This window comes from Callorhinus ursinus, unplaced genomic scaffold (genome assembly GCF_003265705.2).
Source record: "Callorhinus ursinus isolate GAN/ISIS: 27379988/994484 unplaced genomic scaffold, GSC_fseal_2.0 scaffold4, whole genome shotgun sequence".
NCBI lineage: Eukaryota > Metazoa > Chordata > Mammalia > Carnivora > Otariidae > Callorhinus > Callorhinus ursinus.
In genome coordinates this window covers 125144661-125167274 of record NW_027397066.1, presented here as the reverse complement: position 1 = coordinate 125167274, position 22614 = coordinate 125144661, and the positions used below count along the sequence as shown (strand labels likewise).

Here is a 22614-nt window from a genome sequence, read left to right as displayed (position 1 = left end):
ATGGGGTATGAAATGTCAAGTTGCCATCTCTTTCCTGGACCACGAGTTCTCTTGGCGCTGTTTCTCTTTGCATATTTGCCTTATTCTCCCTGTTGCTTTGTGATTTCCCCTGCTCTATACCATATTGCTCTTCACAGCACTAATGTCAGATGGAATATATAAATATGACTTTCCAACTTGGCTATCAAGAGCTAACTGGCCTACAAGTTCCAGAAGAAAAAAATTTGATTGGCCAACTTGTGTTAAGTGTCTCCTCCTGGATCTAAATATCTGCACTGGGAAAGAGTTAGAGGTAGCAGTACCATAAGATCCCAATCTAGATAATAATTATTAGTAAAATAGTTATTAGTAAAATTTAATTAAAGTAATTAAGTTTGTTTCTTCTATCTTCACATATTGCTCCAGTCTTTTTATTCCACCTGAATGAATAGGTTAAATACCCCAAGACCACCAAATCTAGCTGCTGATCAGGATTTGGAACTTTGTGTGTATAAAGATATTTTAAATAAAATGAAACAATAGATTTAGAAAATGATCTTCAAGGAATAACCAAAATAATCCCCCCCCCCAAAAAAAGGGCATTTTAATTACTCAGCATTTTCTTGGCCCTCATTTTCTTGGGCCTTTCCAGACTATCACAGGCACTTGTGTGCTGCTAAGTTCTGGAGGGGTAAGGATTTGTACCATTTGCTGGTTTTCATGGGCGAAATAGTCCCATTATGGCCAATTTCAGGCTACTAATTGGATGTCACTGAATGCAGAATTGGGAAGAGATGTGTAAAATCTGTTCTTACTAGTCCAGCACATCACTGAAAGGGTTCATTTTTCCCCGCCTGATATGTAGTGAATCCTAGAGCCCCCTTTCATACCAAATCTGGAGTTTAGGGAGCTATTGAAGCTGGTGACATAAATTTGATCACCATTAACAAATTTATGATATTTAAAGACAGGGGATTGGATAAGGCCATCAAGGGGGTGAAGATAGAGGAGTGTTCAAGGCACAGAATATGATACCAAGTCAAAGAGAAGGAGGAAGAATCCTTAAAAGGCTGAGAAGAGGCAGTTCATTAAGGTGGGAGAAAACTAGGTAGTTGACTCATCTGGAAACTCTGTGAACATCATTCCAGAAGAGACTGGAAAGATAGGAAGAGGCCACACTTTTTAAGGCATTACAGATAGTGTTAAGAAAATTTTTGTTTATCGTAAGCTAGTAATTGCTTTCTGTCTTGAATTGGAGATATTATAATGTTACAAAGATTTTGACATGTCTTACTTTGCTTCTAGAATCTAAATAAAATTTGAATTTCCTTTCAGAAAGTCAAATAATTCAATACTGTCAAATGGGCCAATGTGCCCAAATATCTTGAAAATATAGTTTTTAATTAGATGGTTTAAAATACTGACTTTTTTTTAGTTTGAAAACTAGAAATTTTCTATATTCTGGATAAAAAGAACAGATTATATAATATTCTAAACTTTAATTTGATTAGTAGTTTAATGTACTAATTAATCTGTTTAAAAAACAGAGACTGGCATAACCTAGTGTGAATGGTGGCATTAGTACATTAAATTATAGAGATTTTTTTCCCTATCTATTTTTCCTTTGTTTATAGCAAATACAATCTGAAAACCTTAACTAAGTTCTTGAATAGTCATACAAGATTTAAGGCCTATTTAAAAAGCAGAAAGATTTGTGTCTGTTGCCTTTTATGTACATCTCAAACTCAATTAGATAAAAGTTAGTAGCTGAAAATGGACTCACAAAATATTTTTAGTTCCTTTTTTATTGCAGGAAAATGCATTTCTCATCTCTCTTACCACATAAATATTAATCTGGTTTCATGTTAGAGTCATAGAATAGTCTTAAAAACCGAAGGGCCAGTGAGTGCCATTTGTGAATAACATCAACAATTTGATGGTCCCGATCATCTGCCATTGCACATTGTCATCTCAGCTGGGCAACCCTGGCAATATTGCAGCAGGCTATTGTTTATTGAGAAAGCTAATATTAGGAGAAGATGTGATAAGAATGCCTTTAAAAAAACTAATTGAGTGCTATCTGTTTTTGGCAATAGCATCTAGTATCTCTCTGTAGTTTATCGCTTTAGAGTCCTTTATTCAGTCTTTTTATAAAATCCCATTATTTAAAAATCGAGGGCAGTGTGATGGCATGTAAGGAGCTTTATGTATTAGTCTGATACTCAATGATAACCTTTTGTCCTCTACTGCTCAACAAATCCTACTTTATTGAAAAATATGAGAAAACCTGCAGAAAACATTTGAGATATGAGTCATAATCCCAGTGTTCACTTCAAACATTATCCACATTTTTATAGTAGTTTTAGAAAGGAAAAAGCGAAGTCAAAATGTTGAAAACATTATTAAGGGTGGGGAGACTTCTATTCAGTTATGCCCTTTTTAAAGGCGTTTCAGCTGATTCCTCTTACTATCCGATTACATAATCCCCAAACAGGGCAGATAGGTAGAGAGATACATAATGAAGAAAATATAGTAAAATATTAATTGTAGACTCTAACTGGTTTTAATTGTATAATTCTTTTACATTTTTAGTACGTCTGTGAATGTTCAGTAATAAATCATTGGAAATAAAATACTCAAATATTCCCCTGCTGGCTCTATCATTGAAAATGCAATAGACATTTGTTTGTTTCATTGAATGATTATTTATAATAAATTTAAATTAAAATAGTCTTGTGGCATCAAATACTATTCGCTGAGGAATTTCCATGCCTCTGATCTGAATTTAAAGAAGCATAAACTGGGAGGAAAAAATCAATGAATTACAATATGTAGTAAAAACACAATGGAATAACAAGAAAATAGTAATGGGAATTTTATTTCTATTTTTGTAAAAGATCTGGAAAAAAACCAGAGTTCAAAAAGTCCCAGTTCTTCCCACAGAAGTGCATTAACCTGATTAACTTTCAAACTAGGGTTTAAAACAATTTGAGAGTGGGAATTGTATTTTACTTAATATTTGTTTTTTCTACAAAACACTTCCCATTTGCCGTCCAGAAACAAAAAGTAGGAGCTAACCCAGTTCCCAGTGACAGGGACTTTCTCTTTTGTTAGGATACTTTTCTGGTTTGGCTGTGGCATTTCGGGACTTAGGCATTGTTTTTGATCTGTCTTCTCCTTCCCTTCTGCAGGGAAGGAGGATGAGAGCAGAAGTATCAGATGGGTTGTAGGCGCCCATCTATGTAGTAGCACAAATACCAGCTGAACATATTTTTGGTCAGGTACAAAGAAACAAATGGCTGTTGGTTTTCCCAAATGTTGTTTACCCTTCTGATATTCTTCCCAACAACCATCACGTATAAATATGTATGGTATTTATTTTAGTGTGCAGCTGAGTACAAATTCAGCAAGGTGCTCTGGTACCAGTATTTCTTCTCTGATATGAAGTTATTGAGCTTTTTAACTGAATGGATTTGGCGCTTTCTTGATGACTACTCCTAGGCTAAACACTTAGGCTAAACTTTATTGCTAATAGAGAGTATCCTAGAAAAAAATTGATGGGATTTTTAAAACCGGTTTTTGCCGAAGGATTTTGTATAAAATTGTGGCAGAGGCAAGGGACTTGGCATGATTTTGATCTCTAGTTTTGAAGACATTTATATTTGTGGCAAACACCAAGCATCAAGTACAGTACCTACAATCTTTTATTTTTTAAGATTTTATTTATTTATTTGAAAGAGAGAGAGCGCGGGCATGCATGAGCAGGGGGTAGAGGCAAAGGGCGAAAGAGAAGCAGGCTCCCCGCTGAGCAGGGATCCCAACTCAGGGCTTGATCCCAGGACCCCGGGATCATGACCTGAGCCAAAGGCAGACACAACCGACTGAGCCACCCAGGCGCTCCCCTACAATCTTTTTTGAAACAATTTTTAAGAGAAGGGTGAAGCAGTAACAATAGCAGCAGCAAAGGGTGTTGCACCAATGGTGAAAAGTGGCAAGAGGATGGGAGCTAGGTACCAGGACATATTTCTCAGTTTAAATATACCAGAGGGGAGAAAAACAAGTAAACAAACAAAACTTCCTTTCATCAGAAACATCATTGTGTTTTTTAAAAATATTTATTTATTTGATAGAGAGAGGGGAGGGAGGTGGAAGGAGAGAGAGTCCCAAGCTGACTCCACACTTAACATGGAGCCACATGGGGGTCTGGATCCCATGACCCTGATATCACCACCTGAGCAGAAAACCAAAAGTCGGACATTTAACTGACTGTGCCACCCAGGCGCCCCAGAAACATCATTGTTTTAAGTGGCTTAAAACAAATCAAAATCGATTTGATTTTGAGTGTTTTATTTCCTGAATTTTCTTTTTCTTTCAAAATGATACTAATATTCCTGAACTGGAAGCAAAGGGTATATTAGGCTCGACTATCAAAGGGTTCTTGTAAATGGTTTAGAAGCAGTGAATGGACAGGCTTATGAAGGAAAGGAGGATGAGGCGAGGAGGAAGGACTGGAAGGCATGAAAAGACAAAAGTGTAAGGTACAATAGCCCCACAGTCTCTAAAATGCATCGGTTCCAAGAATTGCTCCAGAGAGCAATCATACAGTTCACACAGTGAGTACTGTATCTCAAGGCTCAGCAGAGGAAATGAAAAGCACGCTAGATATTTTAAGAAGAAATGGATTTGATACAATAAATTAAGTACTTAACAAAAATCGCTGTAGGGTACAGGGATGGATTTTAGTTAGGACTTCTAGGATTGGCTCTCAGAGCAGTAAAGACCTGACCCACCATGGAAGCTCCCACCTTGGCAGTGTTGCCGCTGGAGTTACGAATTCAAAAACATCCAATAGCTGATCCAGAAATCAGGATGTGAAATTAGGTGGATTACTGTTACCGTTCCAAATTCTTCTAGTTTCTCAAGAATCTAGGTAATAGTCTTTGGAACAATGCAGTGGAAGGAACCCACTTTTTTTTTTTTTTTTTTTTTTTTTTTTTTCTAACAGAGAGGGGAAAAAAAAAAAAAACAGGTAGAAAAAATATCTTCACATCCCTTTTACCTTCCAGATCCTTGAAAGTGTAGCTAATTGGTAGAAGATAATATCCAGAGTCTTAGTTTCAAGGACATGTCAGAAATAAGGTTTTTATTTCCAGTTGCTCTAAATCTAGAAGGAAGCTTGAAGGGAGGAGTCCATCCCCTATATCCACTGCAGAATCAGTATCTAAGAATAGAAAATGTATATAAGTACTTGTGTAATTATTTTACATTTAAATTCCTGGAGCTAAGATCATAATGTGTGTAAAAATATTTGTGTAAAATATAAATGTGTATCAATTAAATATCTATGCAGGTAATTAATATTCAGACAAAGGCCAAAGTATGGAGTCTGTGGACTAGCTAGATTCAAATCCTAATCTTGCCATTTAATAAGTATGTGATTCTGTACAATTATTTAACTGCTGTGGCTTTCTCATCTGTGAAATGAGAATTTCAATAGTAGCATCTCATAGGGTTGGTATCAAGAATAAATGAAAAAATATATGTAAGGTGCTTATCTAGGTGTCTGACTCATTGCTGTTGCTGCTGATGCTGTTGTTCTTATATATTGGAGTCAGTCACCTCACCTCCACTGCTTGGGTTTGAGGTACAGAAATAGGATTTACTAACCTTGTGACTGTGGGAAATTTACTTAAAATTTCTGTGCCTCAGTTTCCTCCTGTATAAAATTGAGATTATAACGGCACCTGTCACATAGAGTTGTGATAAGAAATAAATTACACAGTGCACATAAAATGCTTAGAACAGTGTCTGACACAAAATAAGATCCAGGGTATTTTTGAAAACATCTTACATTTAGTTATTGAATTTGCTTTCACATTATCAGTCTAGTCAACATTTTCTTTCTGGAGATTTAACACAAGGTCTTTGTTTTTGCAGTCCTTCTGAGAAGAAACAGAATAAACCTATTCTGCTTATTGTATCTTATAGGGACAGATTGCATTATAGTCTCAGGCATGAAACTGTCTAGACTGGTACACAATATTCCTATGCTACCAGATATGATCTGATGGATAATATATGTAATTTTTTCACTACCAATACAGTAAATGCTGAATTATAAAAATTCTAGGTGTAACACCACTAATTTTGTCTCTCAAAACCAGGGAACTGTGACAATAGAATAAATCAAGGAAAAATGATGCAGTTGAGGGTATGATTACAGATTGATTTTATTAAAGTTAGATTTGTTTATAAGAAAAAAATTTGAAGTCATAACATAAATTTAAGCAACAATACCTACTTTGGAAGACTACTTGGTTCCATGGAAATTACTTCGTGATCAGAAAACAACCTGCATTCAAATCTCCATTCTGCCACTTACTGTCTGTGTGACTTATTAACCTTTCTGGGCTATGGCTTTCTTCCTTCTAGAATGGGGCCACCTTACAGAGTTCTTGGTAAAATTACATTTAAATTTATACATATTATCCATGCCCATAGGTTTAGCAGGTACATCATCTGGAGTTCTTTTTACTCTAAGATTTAGGAAAAATTTTATATTAAATAATTTTTTTGTACCCAAAGTTCATTATCAGTAACAGATATATGACTCTGTAACCAACAGCACAACTTCATTAGAATATCAAATGTAATACAATCTGAAGATAAACCAAAGATATACAATTAGACTTACAAATAATTGAAACATATTTATCTGAAAATTTATGTAATATTCAATTGTGTTTTGGTTGTGAACGTTAGGCTGTATAAGCTCTGTAATTACCTTAATAGGTTAAAGCCCAAACTTTGATATTTAGTACCTTCTTGATCTTGAACAAGATACTCAACCTGTTAGCTTCAACTTCCTCATTTGTGAATAGGGATGATTAAAGTATGTACTATAGCATCAAATAAGCACCTAGTGCCCAGCAAATCTCAATAAACGTTAGCAATTATTGCTATCATCATCATTATCATCATTAAGCATCTGTTACATATTTCAAACTCAGATTGAGGGTTTAACTACTAAAGTATCTGACATGGAGAGTCAAGTTAGTGAATTATTCCTTTGGTAAATAAGCCAAGTATGTCCCCATTTATAACCTGAGTTGTAGATTAATCACATATTATTTTGACTAACAAATTTACACTTATTTAAAAATTCTTTTTTGAATTTGAAAAGCAATACAGTATAGTGGTTAATAATAATAATTTAGTATTTATTATGTGTTTTACTCATTTAACTCATTTACTATGTGTGTTTTGCCCATGTATTAACTCATTTAATCATCACAAAAATTATAAATAGCAATATGGTCACTATCCCCACTTAAAAAATGTGAAAAATGAAGCATAGAGAGATTCTTTCAAGGCCACACTGATGGTAAGCTGCAGATTGATGATTCCAACCTGGACAGTATGGCCTGGAGTTGGTCTTCATAACCACCATTTCATGCTGCCTGTCTAAATGAAACTCTGAGTGATGTTGACTTGAGTAGTCCTTCATAATCTACCTCTTAATTGGGCAAGTTACTTAGTCCCTCTAAGCCTGGGTTTCCTTTTCTATACAACCATTGAAACATTAGCAGTTACAATGTTAGAGTATTTTATTCTCCAGAATTCAAGGGGGTGGGAATAGGCTGATTATTGTCTAAAACATCAATCATAGTAGAAGAAAAATGCTTTTCTAGAGACATACATGAAGAAGGTAGAATTGTAAGGTACGAGCAGCATTTCAGGAGCATAAACACATTAACAGCATGGGAATAGAAGAAGAGAAATAGGGAAAGATCAAGACTATGGGGACATTTATTGAAGTTTGGATAAAAGAGAGACAGAAGGATAGATTTTTTAGCAGTTGCCATATGTGGTTAAATTTTGATAGAGTGACCAAAAAGATTCATAGGATTGGTGTTGAGGAGCACTGATGAGTAGAGAAACAAACAGAGAGAATAGATTTTTAAGAATTTATTTATTTATTTGAGAGAGAGAAAGAGTGTGCATGTGCATGCGTGAGCGGGAGTGGGGTAGGAGCAGAGGGGAAGGGGGAGGAACAAGCAGACTCTGCACTAAGCGCAGAGCCTGATGCGGGCTTGATGCTAGGGCCCTGGGATCATGACCTGAGCCAAAACCAAGAGCTGGACACTCAACCGACTGAGCCATCTAGGCATCCCGAGAGAGAATATTTTTTAAAGGGAGTTTCAAATGGATGTGCAAAAGTGTTGACTGTCAAAAAGATGTCTAAAGATTACTTTAAAATAATTTTAAGAAACTACATTTGGGACATTTTATTGAGACTGAGTAAAATTTGGAATTCTTCATCATTACCTTAGATTATGCCAGAAATGGAGTCACATCGATCCCTGGCTTATATATGAGTTACACTGTGGGATCTATAACCCAGAATTTTAAATCCAACTTCTGCTCAGCATTAAAATTACTTTGTACTCGAGCCAAGAGTATATTTCACCATTTTTATTTTTCTGATTAAAGGATAGCATAAAGGAGAGGAATGTCAAGAAAACTGAATTTGTGCCAATTATAATTTTGTTGAGAATGCCCTGCTCAAGACAAGATATGCCTGAAAGAGAAGCAAATGTATTCAGCACCATATGAATTTACTGATTTGAGGAAGTCTAAAGAAGTACTTTACTAAATTTCCAATGGGACATGAGTTTTAACCAAGTCTCAATGGAGACCTAGTTTCTGAAGGACTTAAAAATTCTTCTGTACAGGGACCCCTGGGTGGCTCCGTTGGTTAAGCATCCAACTCTTGATCTCAGCTCAGGTCTTGATCTCAGGGTCATGAGTTCAAGCCCTGCATTGAGCTCCATGCCAGGTGTAGAGGCTACTTAAAAAAATCTTCTGTTCAGAGAATGTTCATGTCAGATAGATGTGGATCTCTGCGAGTATGAGATTGTGCTCACTGCTGTGGAACTTGTAATTAAGCGAGATTTGTTTTGTTTGTTTGTTTTTGGTTGTTTTTAATCATTGGTTCAGGCTAAGTGTAATTTTTTTTTAAACTTAAGAAATTCATGAGAAATAACAAATGGAGAAAAAGACTTTGTCATGGGTAGAATATGTTAAATCTCTAGGCATGGCCATCTTTGGAAGCAGAAATGCCGAGTGTGAATCTGGAAGGCTTAGAACTGGGGTTTTTCATGAGCTCAGTTCCACAAAATTCTTTCTGGGGTGGACTTAATGAGAAATAGTTGCTGGATTCTCAGGCTGAAAATTAGTTTCCGTGGTTTTTCAGTAATAGTAGAATGAATCTTAGAGAATGAGGGACAGCTGGATCATGTTTGCATAGTAGCTTTATATAGGAAAGATATATTGACTAACCTTGGTTTTCATTATAAAATCAGAGACCCATCTGAGTTGTTGCTAGTGATACCAATACAATACAAGGGGTTAAAAGAAGTGATTCCATCAACCTCTGGCATGACGGAGCTTGGAAAGCTGAATACTCTTGGAGACAGAAACACTGCAGGTATATCTATCTCTGTCCTTTGGAAGAGGAGACCTATCCAATGAGGTCGTGGTTGGTGGAGATAAGGGTGTTCTATCCTCATCAGAGGATACTTAGAGCCAGCCTTGGTCTTACACTGGAGATTAATCTTTATTATTTGCTTCTACTGTGGCAACTATTAGTTATTTCTCAGGCGTGGGACAAGTGCCTAAACTGCAGTGCATTTTGGTGGTAGGAAGTGGCCCCATATTTGCTTAGATGTGACAGAGTGACATCAAGTGGCAAAACATAACTGTGAGCATATTTACTCTGTGAACATACCCAATTCTAAGCCTTTTCACACATGTAGACCCTGTATGGAAAGGGATTATATAGTCAATAAATATGTTTACTCAGAATGTGTCATTGCCTAGCTTCAAGTTCTGGGAGAAGGAACTTTGAAGCACTCCATCAGATGCTGTCTTAAGATTTCCAGAGTCATGCCCATATAAGAAGGGAGAGGTGGAAGGGCAGGAAGATTGGATGGTTTTGCAGACCTCTTGGAAACACCAGATAGGTTTATCTATCTGATTTACCTAAGAATAATGAACAAAATGAAGAATTTATATTCCTTGGAATTTAATTGGGTGATGTATGTGGGTGCGGGAAGTAGCATTGTGTGTTAAAAACCAATTAGGAAAGGAGGAAGAATTATATTATCAGGGGTTTTCACATCAGAATGTAGGCAGATTAGTGGTAAATACAGAATATGTCTATAGGAAAAGGTTAGAGGAAACAATATGGTGGTCCATTGGAAAAGGGTTGTTTGTTTGTCTGGAAGTGGCATTCACATAGCACACACACTATTAAAAACAACAACGACAAAATACCAAATAAATAAATAAATAAATAAATGGTAGGGCAGATGGTGATAAACTAATCTCCATCTCAGTAGAGGAGGACAAAAAAGAAGAGAAGGGGATAATAACAGATACAATTTAAGAAATTACGATACATTCAAATATAAATCAAGTGCTTTATGTGTCTTTCCTCATTAGATGCCTATACTATTTCTTTGAAGTAGGTACTGTTCTCTTCATTTTACAGATGAAGAAATGTAAACTCATCTTTCTTAAGACCATAAGGTGCTAAGTTAAAAGTGCCAGTATTTGAATTTTCATCTTTCTGATCCCAAAGTTCATGCTCTTAACTCTGTACTAAAAATGTCACAAGAATTTTTATCACTTCTTGGTGAGTTATTGACCATCCTGCTTTGAAAAGTTTGTCCATTAATTGTCCTTATCTAAATCCTGTTAAGATCAATTGGATTTCAATTAGAGTGCAATAGATTATGACACACATGGTCTGAACCTTCTTTGCTCTTTTCCATTGTGCACAGATATTGGGAAACTTTAATTTTATTGTGATTGTTTCTTCTCAGAGGCAATTGGGCAATTTGAATCTTCACTCTGCTTTGTCCCAAAGTAGACTAAAATGAATAATGAAACACTTGAGTATTTTCTCGTATATTATTATAGTAATATCATACCACTTTTGTTTTTTGTTTTGTTTTACGGGCTGCTTGGAGTTTATTTTCTACTTGGTGCAAGGTGCACGGTTACAGGATGTCAGGAAGGCTTGTGTGTGGCTTGGATAGTAAAGAGTGGGATTCTTTCAACTTCCTTTTTGGTGTTTTGCTGTTTTGAAATAAAAGAATCCAACTGCTTCTGCTTGCTGCAGCCAGGACAGGAGGAGAGGGGCTCTGATGAGTATTGTGGCCTCCTGAAGACTGATGGCTTGTGGTGGTAGCTCAGGATCAGCACACTCCTTTTGACAGGGAGATGGAAAGCAAATGATGCTCAAGGGATGTACTAAATTATGGAGAACATCTAGGGTAAAATGCATTTGTACACATTTTTTTCTAGGTTTTAATATGTGTTTTCTGGATAGGCCTCCTTCTTGTGTTAATCCCATGTTATTTGGAATATTAAGCTCTTGCCTTGATTCACTACCATGACTCCCGCAGAAAAAATGATGTACCTCGGCTCAGAGAAATTTCATATTTGTGCCTTTTACACAGATTGTATAGTCTTTGGCTTTTATTACTTTGTCTTTTTCTATCACCTTGAAAAAATATGACAAAGAATTTCCAATTGAAAACTCTAAAATTGCCCTTGTATTTTCATCTCTCATGTCTTTGCTTCAAAGCTGTATCACTTTGCCACTGGGCAGAGGATGAGATCCAGGTAATGGAAACGGTCCTGGCCACTATTATATGAACCTGGCTGAAGGGCTCTTACTGAGAGTGGATTTCTTATAATTGGGCCTGAAAGATCCAAAGAAAGTTTCTAAAGGTGGAAGAAGTTGGCATGCTTTCTTTGTCTTAGTAGTTATGAGCACTGAGTACTTGGAGAGAAGGAAGTTGTCCCAGCCATCTCTTGAAGGATATTACCCTAAGTGCAAACACATTCTGTTCCAAATATAAGGATAACACCATACTAAGAATTCAGAATTCTATTCCCATAGTTTATTATATAAATACTTTTAGGGAAAATATATGATATTATCAACAGATACTGAAAGAAGCAATTGAGAAAATTTAACAACCAGTCTAAATCAATCAATCAATCAATCAATTAATCAAGCTTCAAGGAAATCATATTCAAGCTAGGAGCAAGAAAGATATTCAATAAAGAATATAAAGCAGAAGAAAAATGACTTTGTTTTCTTTTTTTTAATCTCAAACATTTCTATGAAAAAATACCATAAACAAATCTATTTAAAAATTTGATTTGGAGTGGAATTGCATTTTAGAAGACAGAGGTTTATTTTGATGAGCTATTTAAAATTGAGCAAAACAGGACAATCTGGGGTGCCTGGGAGGCTCTGTAGGTTGAGCAGCTGACCCTTGGTTTTGACTGGGGTCGTGATCTCATGGATCTTGGGATCGAGCCCCAGGTCTGGCTCTGTGCTCAGTGTGGAATCTGCTTCAAGATTCTTTCCCTCTGCCCCTCCCCCCACATGCATGCAGATGCCTGTGAGCACGCTCTTTCTCTCAAATTAATAAATAAATAATAAAAAGAGGATACTCTAATAGCAAAATAGACAAAAGATGTAGAGAAACCATTCACAAAAAAATCCAACAGCCATTGAATATATGCAAAGTTGCTCAAAGTCACTAGTAAATCAAGAAACTCAGTGGATTAGCAGTCTTTAGACTGGCCACAATTAAAACAAAGTGAAATAAAACAATAGTGGCTATTGCTGGCTAGGTTGTGAGCAAAGAAGTAATGTCACATGTTGCTGGTAGAAATATGAATTTCATAATATTTTAGAAAGCATGTGGGCAATATCAATTAAAATTAAAAATATACTTTTGACTGCACTACATCTTGGGGGAATCTATCACATGGAAATGAAAGCACTACTAAATAAACAAGCAGTCTTATTTTAAGCATTTTTTTATTTAGAAAAACTGAGGAACAAAGTAAACTAATCCATTAAGCAATGTTATGGTACATTCCTATCACAGAATACTATGCACCACATAAAATAATGAATTGGAACTGTACTAGTTAGCTTGGAGAGATTTCCATGAATTCTTCTTGAGTGAAGAAAGAAAAATATGCATAATACGATGTCATTTTTGTAAAACAAAAATAAGCATTATCAAAATTATTGAACACTAATTAATCTGCAAGACACTCTCTTAGAAACTAATGCAGTGACACAAAAAAGTAAATTACTGGTATTTTGAAGATACAGGACAAACATATAAAAAGGCAAACAATAGAGGTGCCTGGGTGGTGCAGTTGGCTAAGCATCCAACTCCTGGTTTCTGCTCAGGTCATGATCTCAGGGTCATGGAGTCCCGTATCCAGCCCTGTGGTCAGTGCAGTCTGCTTGGGATTCTCTCCCCCCTCCCCCCACCTAAATACATAAATAAATAAATCTTTAAAAAAAAGACAGACAATAATATAATGTAACATAGACCTACTTTAAAAATGAGTGATTTAAATAGTGCTATGGTTTCCAGTGAGTTATAAAAGGTTCTGCAATTCATATGTGGATCAAACATTACCTATAGCCCAATGAGACATGTTAGTATTATGAGTCTTAATTTCTTATAAATAATAATGATAGCATCTGGTATTGGTAGAAAGATAAATTGAGATAATATGAGTAAAGCACTCAGCACAGTGCCTGGCAAAGAATAAATGTACATTAATGGAAGCTATTATTCTCATTGTCATTATTGTTTTTAAATGCTGAGGTTATATGTTTTTTGAAAGAATATCACAGAGGTGAAATGCCCTTCTCATCACATCATATTAGCAGGAACATGCCACCAATATGACTTATTAACCTGGTGATATAAACCTTGATCAACTGGCCAAGGTAGTGTTTGCCAGATTTCTCCACTCACTATTAGTTACTTTCCCCCCCACCCACTTTCCGCAGTCTATTTTCTGAAATCCCATAACTAAATCCAGCTCACACTCAAGGAGGTATGGGTGGGAAATGAAACATTTCCTCTGGAAAGTGGGAATATCTATATAACTTATGTAGAATTGTTATGTAATGAAGATTTTTTCTCCCCCCATTTATTCAATCATTTATTTACATGTACTCATGTATATTTCTTTTATACTTTGAGTTATAATCTAATATACATTCTTTTGTTGTTGTTGTTCAAATTGTTCCAGTTTCAGACATTGGGTGATTTTTCAGGTTGGTTCCCTCCACCCTTTGAAATACCCCCATCCTTTTGTTTTCTTTTTTTTATTATTATGTTATGTTAATCACCATACATTACATCATTAGTTTTTGATGTAGTGTTCCGTGATTCATTGTTTGCATATAACACCCAGTGCTCCATGCAGAATGTGCCCTCTTTAATACCCATCACCAGGCTAACCCATCCCCCACCCCCCTCCCCTCTAGAACCCTCAGTTTGTTTTTCAGAGTCCATCGTCTCTCATGGTTCTTCGTCTCCCCCTCTGACATCCCCCCCTTCATTCTTCCCCTCCTGCTATCTTTTTGTTTTCTGAGCACTTCCTTACTTTCTGGCATTACAAGATTCTGCAGACTCATTTCGTCCCTGTGCTCGCCCTAGAGATAGCCATTTCTCCAAGGACTCTTGGTTCCTTTATTTTTTTGGTGGGGGGGGGCGGTGTGTGTGAAGAAAGAAGTAGGAGGGGCAGAGGAAGAGAGAAAGAGAGAATCTTAAGCAGGCTCCGCTGCTCCAGGCCGTCGCAGGGCTCAATCTCACAACCCTGAGATCATCACCTGAGCTGAAATCACGAGTCAGATGCTTAACCAACCAAGCCACCCAGGCAGTCCAACTCTTGGTTCCTTTTATTGGAGAATAGTCTTTAGAAACCAAAGTCTGGGCACTGGATGTGTTCATTGTTGCTAAGGTTTCCGGGATCCCTCAGTAGACAGATCTAGGAAATATAATATGAATACTAAGCCAAGTTTGTAAACATAGTTATAATTATTTCTGTATGTATCCATCTGCATCTGTCCATTTGCATTTTGTTATTAGCCTCCAGTTTCCAGTCAAAACATTGTTTTCGCAAGTTACTTAGGTCAGCTCCTTTTCCCTCTCCCCCTTCAGTGAGTTGATGCCAATTTTGATGAAATTCATATTTTCAGATTGCACAGTAAGTAGAGTTTCATATTCAAGACTTTCACATAGAAAAGATTTCCCTATTAGTAATCAGACTGCTTTCCTCTTAGTGTTCTATAAGCTACATCTCTAACTTTCATGTTTTTATGTTGCTCTTATTGCCTATAGATACCATCGAATTGTGTCCTTGATTCTTACTTACTCTGTGCCAGGCCCCCACTTATAACAGCACTGCTCCCCATTTCCTTTCATCTTGTGACAGACATCCTCAGTGTGATCTCTTCTCTTTGCTGGCCTCCTGAAGTCTAACTCATGCCGCCTGAACCCTGGGAATCATTCACGGGCATCCGTCCTCAGTCTCTGCCATAACTCCAGTAGAGAAGTGCATATACTCAGTTCCCTGGCTGTCCTGACCTCTGCCTCCTTCAGTCAGCCAGTCTTCTCAAAAGTCCCACGTGGGAACCTCAGCCATCTCAGTAGCTCTCCTCATACCACATTGGGCTGCTGTTTGTTCTGTAAGACTGCACGACCATTATCTAAACCCTCTCCACAGCTCCTGTTGGCAGCACCATATTGGCCACTTGGTTTTTTCAAAAGGATGGCAGCCCCTTCAACAAATCCCCTTTACTCTCCCTCTCCCTCTGCCTGCCACTATGCCTCCTTGTGCTCTCTCTCTATCTCTCTGTCAGGTGAATAGATAAAACCTTTAAAAACACAACACAACACAACACAACAAAACAAAACAAAACCCTTTACTCTAAATCTTTCCGCAAACTCTATGTGCTTTTGGTCATTGAGATTTCCTTTTTTCCATTTCCCCAGGGCAAGGTGCAGAGGGTTAGGGTGCCTGACCCTTTCTCATGAGAGCGTCAGTAGCTCCTCTTTTGTTTTCCACCAGTTTGCTAGTCCAATTCCTATTCTCTGTAACTTGGAAAAGACTCCATGTGCTAAGTTCTTCAGATTCTGGTGTCTTGGATCCCCCAAGTGCTATACATTTTGAGCAAAGCTGTACTCTTCCAAGTGGAAGCCTTGCTTTTGAAAGTATTGTTTTTCCTTTGTGTTTTAGAACCTCCTCCTTGAAATGTCATTGTCCTGTTTGTTCTAGGATTCTTCTGCTGTTGGGCAGTGCATATGTAGAATGTCGCAAAATAACTCACCTCATTATAAATAGATATGCTTAGTAAATAGCGATGTTTTCGATCTTTAGAGATTACAAAGAGGAAGCTGACTGTTCAAAAACTCAAGAATGGAATGTTTATTAGCAATTTATAATTTTTTCCTTGTTTCAAAATTGATACATGTTAGAAACGAGGTGATTTATTTTCAGTCACCCTCAAGAAAACCATCACTGTTGCCTGTAATGGCAGAGCCAGGAACTAGGAGCGGTGAAGAGTCGGAAGCAAACCTTTAATATTTCAAAGTAATATCCAACTACGTATAGGCACACATGTGTATATGTAGACACTATATACGAAACACTATGTAGAAAAGTGTTCACACAGAATTTTCTACCTACTCTTATGCAAGCTCTAGTTTCTTTGAAGGCAGTCCCCATAACCGTGGTTGTTTCGAGGACATTTCATGTACGCTCATAAATACGCCACCCGAGGCGGCAGCACAGCATTCCGCATTCTGCTGTCAGTCTGCAGTGCAGGAGACCTGCTGAAGGTGTCTTGCTGCTGCCCTTGCCATCAGCACCTGCGCAGACCATGCTGCCCTGATTCCAACCGGCTGAAGGAGAAAGCTTCTTTCCCGGACTTTGTACCACTGTTCCCTTCCTCTCAGCACGGATACCCTGTGCTCTCAGCACCCCAGGACATGGTGTAAGAAAACCGATTTGTCAGCTCTGCCATTTTCTCACTGGGGCCTTTCTCACAAAAGTTGTTGGCCAGAATCTCCCCGGGGGGCGGGGGTGGGGGACGGGGACGGGGGCGTAGCTGGATAGGGAACAGGGGAGTGGAAGAGTCAAAGCAAAATCATCTTAGCAAGAGGTAATTCAGATTACGTAAATACACCCATCCCAGGCAGCTACCACTGTCTTATTCCATCAAGATGAAAATACTCAGCTAACTCTTCTTCTATTAAGAGTTTTTCCCCAAGAGGATTTCTTGGTCTTTCTTTGCAAAGGGGTCCATGGAGAATTTGCTCTGCCAGTCTTCTGGACATACTCCTGTTTGAAGTCCTAAGGTGCACAAAATGTAGTTTCACACTTGGGCCCCTGCTGTATACTAGCATCAAATGTAACTACTTAAATATGTCCCTAATCATTTGTCATCTACGATGATACTTTTGCTATATATTGACTACAAGAATCTGGCAGGCAGGGCCATAATACCAAGTTACGTAGTTGCTTTCATTTTTATTTTTTCTAACTAAATCTCGATGAGTAACATAATAATTGCAGGGGTTTTTTTTTGTTTGTTTATTGTTTTTGAGTTAGGAAATGGAGACTCAGAGAGGTCTTAGCTCCTAGCACTTAGCATGACCCTGTGCAAATAAGGCTCCATGGATACAATGACCTAAATGTATATTTTACTTTTTACACAATCTGTATTCGTTTTCTTTACAAGTTGCTCTACAAAGATTCATTTTGAAGTGTTCACAAGAAGTAGCCAATAGTGTAGAATAATACATAACCTTGAAGAGGTCAGAGAGATTGTATGAGAAATAATGAAATAGACTTGAGCATGAGAGTCTGGAGGTGGTTGAAAAGAAAATAGATCACAAAGCATACTTTGAATCTTTGAGAAAATTTTAGTATTCTTCTCTGAAAATGCAGCCTATGAAATGCGTATTTTTAGCATATTATCTTTTTAATTTGAATACTTTTTCAATATAAAATCATTTCTTTAAATTATTCTAGTATAAACAAAGATATCTAACTTCTGATTATTTATTCATTATCTACAGTAAAAATGACTGTCCACCATATATTCCAATCTAGAAACTCGAAAAATCTCTAAAATTGTTATTTTTACATAGATAATATCTACTGTTGAGAATATGGATAAACAGAACTAAAACTAAATTATAATTCCACCCACTATTAATATTCTGCTATATAATATTATGGGTGTTTTCCTATGCATATAACTTTTTTAAAAACCTGGGATCATATTGTAGATACTGCTTTGTAATCTGCTTTTCCATTTAAAGCAACATTGTAACATATAGGTATTTACTAAATATGTTTCTGTGACATATTTTAAAAGCCTTGGTTGAAGTTGCTTTCTTCTGTAGAGGTTTTTCATTTGTTGTTGGAGCCCAACAAACCCTAAATTTATTGAGATATTTTTGGACACACAGGTGATAGGAACTGGAACATCAAACCAGGGCCAGGTTTGGGGTTCTGCTCTATTTACCCAGCCTCCTAGAGATAAGAAAGTTTCCTTGCTGTTTTTCTCTGAAGTGTTTTTTTCTTTTCCTTCTTTTCACCTCCCTCTGCCCTCCCCTCCCCTCCCCTCCCCCCCCCTCCCCTCCCCTCCCCTTCCCTTCCCTTCCCTTCCCTTCCCTCCTCTCTCTCTCTCTCTCTCTTAACCTCATCCTGCCTACTCTGATACCCTATCCCTCTGAGGCCCAAGCCCTCCACTGTGGTCTCCTGCTGAACTCTCCATTTTGGGTGGACCCTGTGCTCTATCTCCTGTCCCCACTCCTCTTACAAGGCTGAATGAAGTTCAAGTACACAGGGTTCTGCAGAAAACCTCAGACCAAAAAAACCAAACCAAACCAAACCAAAACAAAACTGGTTTTGGCTTTCAAATATCCACTAAGTTTACTGATTTTACTTTGTTTTTGGCCTCTGCATTTTCTTCCTTCTCTGCCAGCTTAGCAATGCAACTAAAATATATATAATAATTAATTCAGGATTTGACTTTTTTAGTCAAAAGTATTGTTCTCTGCCATATGACAAAAATGAAGGTCAAGAATATTTACTTTGAAAGATTAAAAATATATCATGTATATTTTTATTCTCTCTAAAATTAAATGATTCTTTGTTTAATTGAAATATTTGTGAAATAATGGATGCTACAATTTAGGATTTGGCTCCCAATCCCACTTCTGATCACCAAGAATCTAGTCATCAGTATGTGAGGTTTTCTTTGCCCCCACACCAACAAGTAATTCTTGGACACCTGCTGGGTGTCCTGTTAGTTAATTCAATTCTGACACTATCTATCTGGAGAGAGCATCATATCCCACAGTTAAGGGCTCAATCCCAAGAGCCTGCCCCCTACTTCAGATGCAGATTGCACGTAGTAGGTTCCCAGGTTACCCACAACTTCTGTTCAACTTGGCTAGAAATCAGAGTTTCCCACAACCCTTTCCTTAGGTTTGATTAATTTACTAGAGCGGCTCTTAGGACTCAGTGAAACACTTACATTTACCAGTTTATTAAAGGATTGATAAGACACAGTTGAACAGCCAGATGAAGAGATACATAGGACGAGATCTGGGAGGATTCTGGGTGTAGAGCTTCTGTCCCTGTGGAGTTGGGGTATAATCACGCTCTGGTGTGGATACGTTCATCAACCTAGAAGCTTTCAGAATGCCCTACTATTGGGATTTTTATGGAGGCTTTCTGAAGTAAGCATGATCCATCATTAACTCCATTTTCAGCCCCTCTTCCTTCCTTCTCTCAGAAGAGGGTACTGAAAGTTCCAGGCTTCTAATCATGGCTTGTTCTTTCCAGTGACCACCCCTCATCAAGGAGCTCACCTAGAGTCACCTCAGGAGAACAAAAGAGGCTCCTAGTGCTCTTATCACTTAGAAAATTACAAGGGTTTTAGGAGCTCCGTGCCAAGAACCAGGGACAGAGACCAATATATGTATTTTTCTATTATCTCACACAATTATTAGTGAAATACCTTTATAAAGCCTATATATTATAACATCATGATATAAATAATAATAATACAGCAACTATATTTTGAATACTTATGAAGTGTCAGACATATCTTGTTTAAAACTAATAGACTCAGGGCGCCTGGGTGGCTCAGTTGTTGGGCGTCTGCCTTCCGCTCAGGTCGTGGTCCTGGGGTCCTGGGATCGAGCCCCGCATCGGGCTCCCTGCTCCGCGGGAAGCCTGCTTCCTCTCCCACTCTCCCTGCTTGTGTTCCTCCTCTCACTATCTCTCACGGTCTCTCTCTCTGTCAAACAAATAAGTAAAATCTTAAAAAAATAAAAAAAATAAACTAATAGACTTTATTTTTTTGAGGAGTTTTAGGTTTTTAGGAATAATGGTGGAAAGTAGAGTGTGTTCCTATATCCCCCCTCACCTGCAGCCCCCTTCTCCCATTCCCTATTATTAACACCCTGAGTTAGTATGGTATATTTGTTATAATTGATGAGTCAATATTAATACAGTATTATTACACATGTTATCTTTTTTGGATCCTTTCAACAACCAGACAAGATAGATATTATCCCCATTTCAAAAATAAGGAAACTAAGATTGAGTATTAAATCTGGATTGACTGACAAATGTATAAGAACAAGAGCTTGGACCATTATATTCACTTTTTTCTATTTTACCTACTTTGAGAAATCCTATGTTTTAAATATCTTCTGTCTGATGAAATGTATGGTTGGTATTGTATATAATTTTAAAAAAGATCACAATAGGAGATCATTTTTTCCTAAGATCTGATCTTTAGAACTAACATGCTGATCTTGTATGACTACTAGATTAGAACACCAGTTGGTGGTTGCCAATGATCACAGTTGCAATGATAATTACTAATTATTTTATAAGTACTCTGAATGTAGTATAATTTAGTTTTGTTATTATAAGCCTTGCTATTTGTCTGATGACAATATAGATAAACATAAAAAACAGCAACAATGCCCTGATTCTTCTTTTACAACACATCAAGTCATTAAATTCCTTTTAGTATAAATGTGCATTGTTCTTTTCATAACAAACTATTTTTCAGTCATGTTTTTGTTTTGTAACAATGAAAGGTCTTAAAAGGCAAAAATACACTGCCCTATCTGTAAATTAGTGCTGTGTATAATGGTGGACATAGTATATCTATGGCTTTTATTTCTCATTTGGAAAGTCATTTTATACCTAAAGATGGACCTAGTATAAGCAATCTATATGAATAGTGGTTTATATTGATTTGACTATCAGTATCAGAGCTGAGTATATTGTATTGCAAAAAAAAAAATCAATACTGTTGCTTTTATGGTCAAACACATGTTGCATCTAATTTATTTCAAGCTGTATGTTGATGGAATCCAGGTTCTGCCATCCCTCTCTCAGCTGTTTGGTCTCACAGTAACCCTTGCTAAGTGTCTTGGCATGATATAGAATGTAGTGCAAAACACCTGAAGGAAATGTGTCCAAGTCAAATCTTCTGAATGTTCTAGCACAACTGTAATTTATTTCATGTGATTTTTATGTTTTCAAAAGCATGACACATTGCTATATTAATTGAAAATTTACTGATATAATTGTATATTTGTCTTATAGTGAATGGACATCCAATACTCAAGAGAGCTAACATCCGGATTGTTGGAAAGTTAGTATCCAGATCTATAAGAGAAAGAAAAATGAGACATTTATCACCAGAAGCAGAATAATGTTTCAATACAATTTTATTATCTTAAGAGTTTAACCTATCTACCCAAAGAGATATGTTAACATCAGCCATGGATTAATTATATATCACCAGGAAAAAAATGACAAGCATCTCTGGACAGCGAAAGAAAGATTTCAACAAGTCAGTTTATAATTTCTAAATATCTTTGGATGAACCATTCATTGGATCTTCTTCATTAAAAGCTACTGTTTTATCACACTGAAGTTGAAACCACCTAGTATCAAGTATTCCTTTCATTGGACTTTAATTTCTTGTGTTCCATTACCAATAAATGCCATGAAGAAAATTTAAGACTTTTATTTCTAAAAACTCACTTAAGTTTTTTGGATATGGTCTCTCAGAATATGTTTTAAACTATATGACTTTATTAGTGTGGTCATAGTATTATTTTTCCCTATTCTCATTCCTCACTCGAGTGAAAAACTTGAAGTCAGTTTAAGTGCTCCTGAATTACCTGCCTTAGTTCGGAAAGGATTTGAAGCACAGCGGCTAACACTAATTTCTTAAGAATCTTGCATTTCATTTTAATCTGTCTATCCATCATTTGTCCATCAATCCCTCTCTCCCCCCGCCCCCTCCTTCTATGAATGGGGTTGGAGAAACAAGTGAAGGATAGTGAAGGAACAGAACCTGTACCTAACGTGGAGACTAGATATGAATAGAGGCAGGAACTGCGTGTGTTTCATTTTTTCAGTTCTTACCTCTGATCTATTACTTCTGTAATCGACTCCGGTTTAAGACTAAAATCTCTCTCAGGCTACTTTATGCAATAGAGTTTAGGGTAGAATCCATATGGAAGTTATTAGAATAAAATCTTTAGAAAAGCCAGTTACAGGAATCATGTTAAGTCATGGCCTCACCAAAACCAGAACCAAGCTGGATTAAAAAACATGCTGATCCTCTAACCAGAAAATGTTTGCAGTAAAACATTTGATGGGGGGAAAAAGCGA

At 37.0% G+C, this 22614-nt stretch overlaps 1 protein-coding gene across 3 annotated transcripts in view; it reads left to right on the top strand.

Annotated features, from left to right (window-relative positions):
- IQCM (IQ motif containing M) overlaps positions 1 to 21932 on the top strand; it is a 434938-nt gene extending 413006 nt beyond the window's left edge. For all 3 annotated transcript variants that reach the window (XM_073892341.1, XM_073892342.1, XM_073892339.1), the window contains one exon: positions 21535 to 21932. In XM_073892341.1, the coding sequence (XP_073748442.1) occupies positions 21535 to 21644 (110 nt within the window). In that variant the 3' untranslated portion in view covers positions 21645 to 21932. The remainder of the gene's footprint in view (positions 1 to 21534) is intronic.
- The last annotated feature ends 682 nt before the right edge of the window (positions 21933 to 22614 follow it).